Consider the following 10,607-nt stretch of genomic DNA (forward strand, 5'->3'; position numbering starts at 1 on the left):
CATGATTTAGTCACAAACTAGACCAACAACAAACAGGGAGGCGCCTGTGCTCCTAAATAAACACTAAAATGCCCACGTCCCTAATTTATAGAAAACCTTCGTTCCGCAGACCCCGTATCGCAATAAACATGTTTTTTGTTTCGCATGTCCGCGCACTGTCAAATATATTACAACCCGCCGCGTTATTTACGACCTCTGTCGTCCGCCCATACGTTATACTTAGTATCTTTGTTTGGACACAATAAGCAATATTTCTAAAGGGCCGACGTCGTTCGCAGCTGTTGATATGGGTTCCCAAATTGACATATTTAATTTGATCGTAAGGGCCCGTTTGAACGGCATGTTTGACAGGTTTTAGTGTCAGATTAACATTAACTTTATGGGGTCTGTAATGTCAATAAAGAGAAATATCAAGAGATATAAACAAAACGCTAGTAAAACAACACGCACATCAAAAGGCTACATGGAAAGGCCATAGAACCGATAAATTCTTCTCTTTGAACTGAGCGCAACTGTAAAAGAGTAAGTAGTTTCAAATGTGTCAGCAGCAAAGCGCCGACGAGTGGAACGTTGTCGAAAGCGTAATAAAAGTGGCGCGTAACAAAAAAGCTGCGGCGTGTAGTGGACCGGGCAGGTAGAGTCGGCGGTTCAAAGCAATACCATCATGGGTGGCTCGCCACCAACGCCATCGCACGTCTCAATCCGCACCCGTCTGCTCGCCATGCCGCCTTTCCTTTTTCCCCTACCGCAATGCAGCTATGTGTCGTTTCCGCTTTATTTTTTATGATTGTAAGCTGCAGCGGAGAGATATAGCGCCGCTTCTCTAACAAAGACTTGAGATATGGCCTTCTCTTTCTAGCGGGGGAAGGCAAAGGAGCGGGGTTGTAACGTTGTACGCTGGTGGGGTCTCGTCTCTCACAGTCAATTCAACCGCTGTTTCGGACGCACGCAAACGTTTACAACATTCCGCGCGACCGTGTCAAAGAGTAGTTGTGCTAACAGAACTGACAGTGACCAACATAGAGTGAAATAAGTGTTCGTGAAAGTTGATCTCCAAATGGTGGTACTTGAAGACGGAGTAATGATGACTACAAATCCGAACCAATACTTGCAACCAGATTATTTAACTCCACTTCCATCAACTGTAAATATTACTTTTTTTATATATAAATTAAAAAAATATAAAAATTCCTATTTTTTTGTAATTACATTGCTTGTTACATACTATAACCTACATTTTCTTTTGTTACAGTTGGACTCCAAAAAAGTCCGCTTGCGCTTTTAGCGCAAACATGCAGTCAAATAGGCGCAGATACGCTTCCCAGTAAGCCTCTTCTGCCTCCACTTGAGAAAAAGAAAACAGTGAACAGTGTTAACAGTGATGCAATTAGTCGTTCTTCACCTAGTGCGAAACTGGATAAACCTCGTTCTTCACCGGAGAGTAAACATTTAGCTTTCAAACCATATGAAACTAATGTTGTTACGAAGAAACCTGAAGAAACAAGACCAACTTCCAAAGCAAGTTCTGATATTTCTAATGATGATAAAAAGTCTGGAAAAAGTACACCAGGAAGAAAGTCAACCCCACCATCAACGAAAATGGAAAGAGCAGTCCTTTAAACGAACAAAAATCTTCATCCGCTGGATCATCCGGTACTAGCCCGATTATTCGTTCAGGATTAGAAGTTTTAGGGCATGGCAAGGATCATCTTGGAGCTTTTAAGAATATTCCTGGATTAGCTGGATTTAATCCTTTGGCTGGATTATGCTGCCCTCCTGGAATGGAACAACATGCGAATCCAGCGTTCCGACCTCCATACGCTGGAGCTCCCTTAAGTGCACATCACGCTGCTATGCTGGCAGCTGCTGCTGGTTTTCCCGGCTCGTCACCAAATCCCTACCTTGGATATGCCAGAGTTAAAACACCAGCGGGAGGAGAGACATTAGTTCCAGTATGCAAAGACCCATATTGCACTGGCTGCCAATTTTCAGTTAACAATCACCACCTTCTTATGAGTAACGGTGCTTGTCCCGCTGGATGTACTCAATGTGACCATCAAAAATATAATTTGGCCATGGCTATGGCTCTTTCACAACAAGGGGCTGCTGCAGGCCTTCCTTACACTCAAATGAGTCGGCCTTATATTTGTAACTGGATTGTTGGAGAGTCTTATTGTGGCAAGAGATTTGGTAATTCCGAAGAGCTTTTACAACATTTAAGAAGTCATACTACAGACGGATCGACTCCAGTATCATCTACGTCCTCCCAACCGTCTCTAATGAATCCACTAAATCCTCTATTTACGACCGCTGGACTCCGCAACGCTTACCCGACGGCTCCGCTAAGTCCTTTGTCTGCAAGCAGATACCACCCGTATTCAAAAGCTGCTCTTTCAGCAAGCTTAGGAGCATCTCCTTATGGAGCTTTTAATCCTGCTCTTGGCGCTTTTTATTCGCCCTATGCAATGTATGGACAAAGAATTGGAGCAGCCGCTGTGCACCAATAATACAAAACCGTGTGACATCGTGACTGACAATTATTAAATATTTGTAATGTCCAATTTTCTTCTGTGATATCAATAGACTAATTGATGTTGTAAGGCGGAATTAGCTTTGACAAATTTAGTAAATAGTGCAATCTTAGTGAGTAATATTATAAATTTATTTGCCTAGTTTGTTTGTAAGCGGGTGATGTAAGAATATAATATAAAGACTATGTATAGCCAAATGATGTGGTTTTGTGTAAATAATAATGTCTATGTTTAATATTACACGAAAAAATTTAAATACAATATCTTTGTGAAAATTATATCGTTTTTTAATACCTCCTCTCTAAGACTCAAAATTAAAAAAAAAAACTAAAGATTAAATGATATGTTTATCGAATTAGTTGATACTTAAACAATATTTAACTGAAAGAAAAGAACATTATTAAATTGAAAAATATCTTTTACTCACAATGGAAGTTAGTTATACACTAACTTTCCATTAATAAGCGTAGCAATAAACAGAACCGAATGATTGATAAATGTACTTCTAACATTCACATTAGTGCCATCAATCATTTGAAATATAGCGTGGTAAAAGTCTGAGAGCACGCGAACATGAAACTCTGCTACCGCTCATGTAAAAAACAAGCTACAAAATAATATAACATTATTGAAAAGCATAAAAAATGAGAAGCACACGCAAGAAACGCTCGACGTCATTAATAACAAAGCCGTGAGCTGTCAGCTTTGTTAATGCGGTGTTTTTTTAATAAATGCTATTTTGATTAGGCCCATGTCATGTCGAAAATTCAACTGTCAAAATCATAATTGGTCGCACGAAAAGACCGAGAGGCAGGTGATAGTGTAGCTTCAAACAGAGATTTGATAAATTCATAATGTGTGCTGTAAGTTTTTTTGTCTGAATGATGACCATAATTAATACGTAGTATATATAAATTACACTTTTTATTCGTTGCATTTTATGTTTCTTATTTCGTTGAGTTCTAGCTTCTTTCGTTGCGAAAAAAAATAACCTTCATCAATTATCTGAGGCTCTCAATTACATGCAATAACCTTAAACAACGCCGACATAAATTAATGCATTTAAATAAATTATATCATAAAAATATTCTATTTTAATTAAAATTATTGATAAAGTGTTGTAAATTATACATATCACGAGGCGTAGCGCATGTTATTATTGAAATGTGGCTTGTTTTAAATTATATTTTATAGGGTATCAATCACGATAGCTATAAAATTAAGTAGTTTGCAGTTGATAACTTAACACGACTTTGACATAGTTTGTCATTCATTGTATAGTTAAAAATAATTTCGATACAACTAGTGCCATCTAGTTTGTCGAGGCTGTACTACTATTTGAAATTGAATCTGAATGACCCTTCCAGATTTATTTAATATAATAATAACTTTTTATAAAGAATACATTGAAACTTTTTAAAAATTTGAGTGAATTTTTGGCATGTTTGGAATGATACCATCATAGCGTCTTGACACTGATGATACATCTGCATAAACACAGCTTTCCTTTTACTCTCACTATGTGGTTCTTTTTTGACAGATGAACAGAGATGAGCTTCAGTGTAATCCCTGAATATAAGCAATTACAATTAGCATAAGCATAAGGTGAAGAGAATTAACATATATAAATTATGCATGCTGGGTATTATAGACCCAACAGCGAATTAGAGGGTTACTCTGTTCAATGCTCTATTGAACCGTTGGGTTATGTTAATTGATTCCTACCTGGATTTAAATAGAAATTACGCTTGAGCAGGATGTAAATTATAAAGTTTTTTTTCGTGTTTAACGAAAGGTTAAACTTCAAATTATTTTATTTATTCTATTTAAAATATATCAGTATATTAAATTCTTTTAGTTCGTAGTAACATATACATGATCAAGATGTGTTGATAAATGTTAAATATTTAAATAAATCCATTATACTGACACAATGGCAGTGTACCGCTTGTGCATATTATCAAAAGAATAATTTCTTACTCTGTTGTGAGTTGTTTATTGTGTACATATTAGTCGTGATATAAATCATTATATTAAATTATTATATGTTATACAAATAACACGATGAATAAAATCGAGTATTAATTATGATAAAGATATCCTTAAGCTATTTTATTGCGGATACGAGTTTTTAATTTGTTTATAACAAAGTTTATGTAAATTATAAATCAATTAGTTAAAACAAGTTGTGAAATAAAAAGAAATGTGTTTTTTTTTTAATATTTTTTAACAATAAAACAAAAAATACATTAGTCTTTTATATTTTTTCTTTTTGGTTAACAATTATTTTGCTATTACGAGTGAAGACAAATTTTCTAAAAGAGTTTTTATTTATTACGACATAATTATTTAATAACTGATAAAAATATTTTAATAATACACGAGAAATTTGCATAAGAAATGAAAACAATACAGTTATTATGCTAATAAAATGACATGTTTGTAACCGTGAATTATTTTACAGAAACGAGGTTAAACTTAAAAGTATGTGTCGATATAATAGTATTGATAAGAGAACATATGTATGGTGCAAGTGAAGGAAAACAACGGAGAAAAGAAATTGAAATGTATGGGTCTTTGATGCTAGTAATGCTGGACCAAGTTCAATAAGTTGAGTACATGCCATCTTCGAAACCAGAAAGACGAAAGGTTATACGACTATCAGTGAAGTTAATGCTCTACGTTTAAATGTGCTAAGAGATAATAAAAAAAATCAAGTTCAATTACAAAAAGTGTTGTTAAAATAATAATCTAAACTATTAAATTCACGGTCATTTTTAACATTTCAATGATATTTAGAATAAAAGTTTCTTAATCGTAATGAAAATTCTGAAAATGGCGATTTAATTGTGATAAAGTCCATTTAGTTTAGTAATTTTTCAGTTAAATGCTTTAATATAATATGATGTAGAAATACGACATGAGTCGCTGGCAGTTCTTTACTTTGTCTATACGATAAACAAAAACAGTTGAATTAGTTATGACTACAATATATATTTCTTAAGTTAAATGCAATTGTATGAACGCGCCATTTGCAATTGTCATTTAATTATTTAGCAATTTATGTCGATGAATTGCATCGCCATTGTTTATATCAATTCTATTCGTCCATTGCCATTCATGTCTTTGTTTTTTACCTGTAATTAAATATATTGTGTTCTTATTTTTCATGAGTAATGCGTTAATTAAATTTTTATTATCTTTTTTTAATACACAACGAAGGTAATTACAATTTCCCATACAAAAATGTCTCGCATTTGTTATCAGGTAATTATTTTTTTGTTTAATGACACATTGTTTCCACCTAACAATATAACACAAAGAACATTTTTTACAATTTATTTGACAAATTATACACGATTCTTTGGGGTTAATTAGGCCTTCTATAATACAACCATAACAACAGAGAGCGTAGAGTTTATTGTTTCTTAACTCTTAAGGTAATGTATTAAACCAAAAACCCATGACATTTTTTTAGTTTCTTCTTAACATAATATTGAAGTTTTAGATATCTTACTTTTCATCTACATTCTCCTTTATATTATAATTTACTTTAAATATAATTAATATAGTAGTGTTTATTTATCTAAATGAATCGAAAAGAAGGATGTGCATTTGGTCTTTAAATTTATCGTGTATATAAACTCTATGCACGAAAGGTGAATTAAATAATGAGATCTAAGACTTTAACGAGTTTTATTCATTTAAATGAAACTAATATATTTCGGATATACACGGGCAGACGAGATGTGAAACTGTGATCACGTTTGCTGAAAAGTAACCGAAACGTCGGGATTATGCAGTTTTAAAATAATAAAATCCGTATAGTATATCCGAAATATATTAGTTTCATTTAAGTGAGTTAAATTAAATCTTCAATGGTAAAAGGGACTATTTAGTCAAATAAACAAAAAAAAAAAATTGCAACATTCACTAAAACTCTCAAATACAGAATTCAAAGGACGCAGCAATTTTCACGTCTCCTATTCCGACAAAGATTAATGCTGCAATAGAGGCAGCACAATTTGAACTGTAGCTCCCAACCTCACAGGATACAATATTTTATGTTGACAGACATTACAGCGCTTATACGAGCGTTTATTCTTTGTGTCTCGTATTTTATTTGCTTTATGACGGTCTGGGACCACAGAGCTTTACATTTAAATTATATGTGTCACGCAATTCGGAACTTTACATATGTTTCAATAAGACCGTATTATTAGTTTCGGGGATCATATGTAAACTTGTATAAGTATAATAGTCGTGGATACCGGTTGTGTGTTTGTTAGTATTTTATTTCGGAGCGTTCTCGCGTCATAAAATAATGGCGTAATGCAGAGTCGTAAATCAATTTTCCTTTTGAACGACGAAGTTTATAATGAAGGTTGGTGGATTATAGCCGCGGAGTGTCAAAGTGGGTTTAAATCCCGAGCATATTGTGTTTTATTATTAATATGTTCAACGAATTATTATGATTTATTTTCATTTCATATTCAAAACAAGGATTAACTTAAATGTAGAATTATTATCTTGGCTGAAATCGATTTAATTAAATTCTCTAAAACTACATTGTGTGTTATTAGAGAAATTTTGGGGCATTAAATTGTCGAATATCGATAATACTGATGTGACCAAAGTTATCGTCTCTGACTTAACATATGTGTCTTTGCTGTACATAGTAAAGGTCTGTTCATAAATCTTCATTGCGTTCCGAAGACACGCCGCGACACGTCTCGCTACCGGGCTCGTGATACTCTCATTTCATAGAGATATCAAGTTTCCAACAACTTTAATAGATTTTATACCTTATTTTCTCGCAGTATGTTTGAAAGTTCAGCTTTGTTTTCCTTCACATATCCTGTAGTATTCAGAGATCCCTATATTTCTTCTAATAGGATATTTTCATTGTATTTTGAGCCAATGTGACTGGTGATAGAGACGATTTTTAAATAGCTTTTGAATGTAGGACTTTGTTCTTTTCGCTAGATTTATAAGGGTCGGTATCTATAAGGTCATTAGTGCTCAAGCTGTCGATAATTAAAAAGGAGCTTTAAAATATTTGCTTAAGTTTTATTTTCGAAAGAATGTCATGATCGAGTGTGGCAACAACATTATCCCCGTGACAAGTAACGTCAGGCTGTCGATCAATATAATATATGTGCGGCGCTGTCAGCTGTCTTAACGCTTGAATGATTCACTTCGTGATAAATTTTAGCTTATGATTACCTTTCAGACATACGTCAATACGTCTGTTTACGTAATTACAGGCTCTATGTTTAGTGGCTTTCAGGCCGTTTTATGACGAAACGGAAGCGGGAACGCTCATTATTTTGACGGCGTCGGGTCAAAGTATTTGTGAGCGAACATGATTTATAGATCGAATCTGTGGGCGTGATGAATCAAATGCGTTGTTAGGAAGATTTAAATCTAAATCATGTTATTATTTAATATCCACTACCTCTAAACCATTAAGTCACATTGTTTCTGAAATATTTATGCTACAAACTGTATGCCAACAAAATATACTTTAATGTATAAATATATTAATTGGCCATCAAATATAAAGATCATAATTGCATGTCTGAAGAGTGAATTAAAAATATTAAGTAAACTGAGTAACTAATCTTATGTATAATATGATATGTTGCCTCGTTAATAACTCAAATGTACCATGAATTTTTAATAATGATAACAGAGGTCCATCTGCCAAGTATCAGTTTTAATTACAGAGATCAACTCTATAGGGTTGCACCATCATTCTATCGATAGATTATTTACATTAAACATTTTTTTATTCATGTTCTTCCTTTAAGAAATACTTTGAATAAATCTATTACATTATGTGTATGATATCTAATTAATATTTTATGCGCCACAAATAATCAGCACTCATTCCAAAATTAATTACCATCTTGATGAAATACATAGATTACCATTCCGTTTGATACGTTTAAATCGTGATAAAAACAATTATTATCGGTAAATAATTACACTGTTCTATTTAAAATATTTATAGAAGGCCTCGTGACTTCCAATTGTGTTAAGAAGATCAAACGAGTATATCAACAAGAAAATATAATTTGACGTTTATTTGTTGCATGTAATATATTATTTAAAATATATCAATATATTAGCACGTGAAATATATACATATGCAGATCTTGTAGGTACATGTTTTGATATTTATTATGTATGATTATGAATTCCCACGCATTCGATGGAATGTTGTTTAATTTGCAATCTACACATTTGTCTATTAGTTAACTTAATAATATTACTATTTCCAGTATTTATTGAATGTTAAGAAACCATATTATGTTTTAGATACGTATAACAATGTATTGTTGTAGAATTTAAAGTACCCTAATATGTAGATGGAGTTGATACAAATTCATTACATCTTTGAATGACAATGGACAGGTAACGACTCATTGGTCTCATTTAAATTTTAAATATTAATGTCGTAGGGGTAAAGCCGTCCGGTCGTCCATCAATGACAAGATATCAGATGATCTTGAGGTTTGAAACATAAAAAGCTACTGCCATTTTCAGATACAAAACTAGCTTTCTGCATGCAGAGGACGGTCGGCTTAAAATTAAAGTCGTTTTCACAGTTACGATTTTATTTCTTACCTGAAAATTTATAATTATTTTAAAAATTTAATTATACACCCCCGTATTTCTGTAGATAACGAGAACGTATTATTCAGCAAGCTACAGTTGTAATATTTTTCATATTTTATTTTAATATATGTGTATTTAATTCTTATCAATAATTTCAAAAAAAATAAATATCCAGTTCAAAATACATTGAATACATTATAGGTAATAAATAATATTCTATTAAATTAAATGAAAAATAAAACTTACGAGTTACATTATATGGAATTTTTCAAAACGAAAACCGCAATCAATTATGTACTAGCTATAAACATACCTTTAGAACGCCTGCATGTCCGTCAACAGTTAAAGGCATGCATCAAAGTCAGTGTTATCAGCTACCGGCTCCTTTGCGAAGATGTGAATGCTTACATCGCTCCTATAAACAAACCATTCAATGAACAAACAAGATTTTATCTCTCACAAAGATTTTATTTATAAACGATAACGCTTGTATTAGCTAGTAATAGTTTTAGATCTTCCTTAATTAATCATATCTGTATTGAAGCGATCCCAATAATTACTAAGTCATTTTTATTAATTGTAAACATAAAATTTATTATAAAACAAAATTGTAGTATTCTCCATTTAACACCACATTTTAGTCAAAAAGTCCGAAAACAGAATAACATATTGGAATCCGCCGAAGTCTTAGATTTCATTATGCGCATAAGTAATGCATGAGATTCATTTAAAACGATACACTTAATAATGTAAATGTAACTAACTGGGGTGGTCTAATTTAAAGAATGAGTTTTACTTGACATATTCGATATCACAAAATCTCTCTCAGGTGAGCAGCGATTTAAGGCTCTCGTTAATCTTATTAGGAAGATTAATGTACAGACGCGGAGGTTAAGACATCGCACAAATCAACGCCGAATAATGAATGCAGCGATCAGGGAACAAATGATGTCGACATAAAATACTATCAGAATTATTTGGGACAATTCATTAGAGACCCTCTACGCTTTTCGATTGCCGCGATTCGTCACACTCGGGACAGATGGATATCCATCCCATACGAAGTGCCAAGAAGAAATGGTTGCAGTAAATCAAGCGATGGTCGACAATCCCGCGCAGTCGACGTCGATACATCAAGTGTAATGCCTCGGATACCGCGGCCAGATAATCGAATGTGAGCATCGGCTCGTTGTGCTGGAAATAAGATGAGCTCTCCGGTTTTGAATAGTCCAAAACGTCGTATAATATCACAGGTTCAGAGCTAATATCATCTGTAAGAATTTATATTGTAAAATTGATTGCCTCGTTTCAATAAAACATTGAATAATTGAATTTCTATTTATGTCGAGTAAAGTATGTTGCAAATAAAGCTGATTTTCGCGTGTGCTTCGGCATCAGTTGTCGTCGTCTAGCGAGCGCTGATAGATCTGTAAAGTTTGCCGCGGACAGGAA

At 33.3% G+C, this 10,607-nt stretch overlaps 1 protein-coding gene across 1 annotated transcript; it reads left to right on the forward strand.

Annotated features, from left to right (window-relative positions):
* The first annotated feature begins 293 nt into the window (after positions 1-293).
* Positions 294-2,809, forward strand: LOC116766857 (zinc finger protein Noc). The gene is given in 3 exon segments (XM_061521634.1): positions 294-1,154; positions 1,262-1,591; positions 1,594-2,809. Coding segments are annotated over 3 exon segments (1,341 nt in total). The 5' UTR covers positions 294-1,057; the 3' UTR covers positions 2,508-2,809.
* Positions 2,810-10,607: the final 7,798 nt, after the last annotated feature.

The sequence above is a fragment of the Danaus plexippus genome, chromosome 10 (assembly GCF_018135715.1).
Source record: "Danaus plexippus chromosome 10, MEX_DaPlex, whole genome shotgun sequence".
Taxonomy (NCBI): Eukaryota; Metazoa; Arthropoda; class Insecta; order Lepidoptera; family Nymphalidae; genus Danaus; species Danaus plexippus.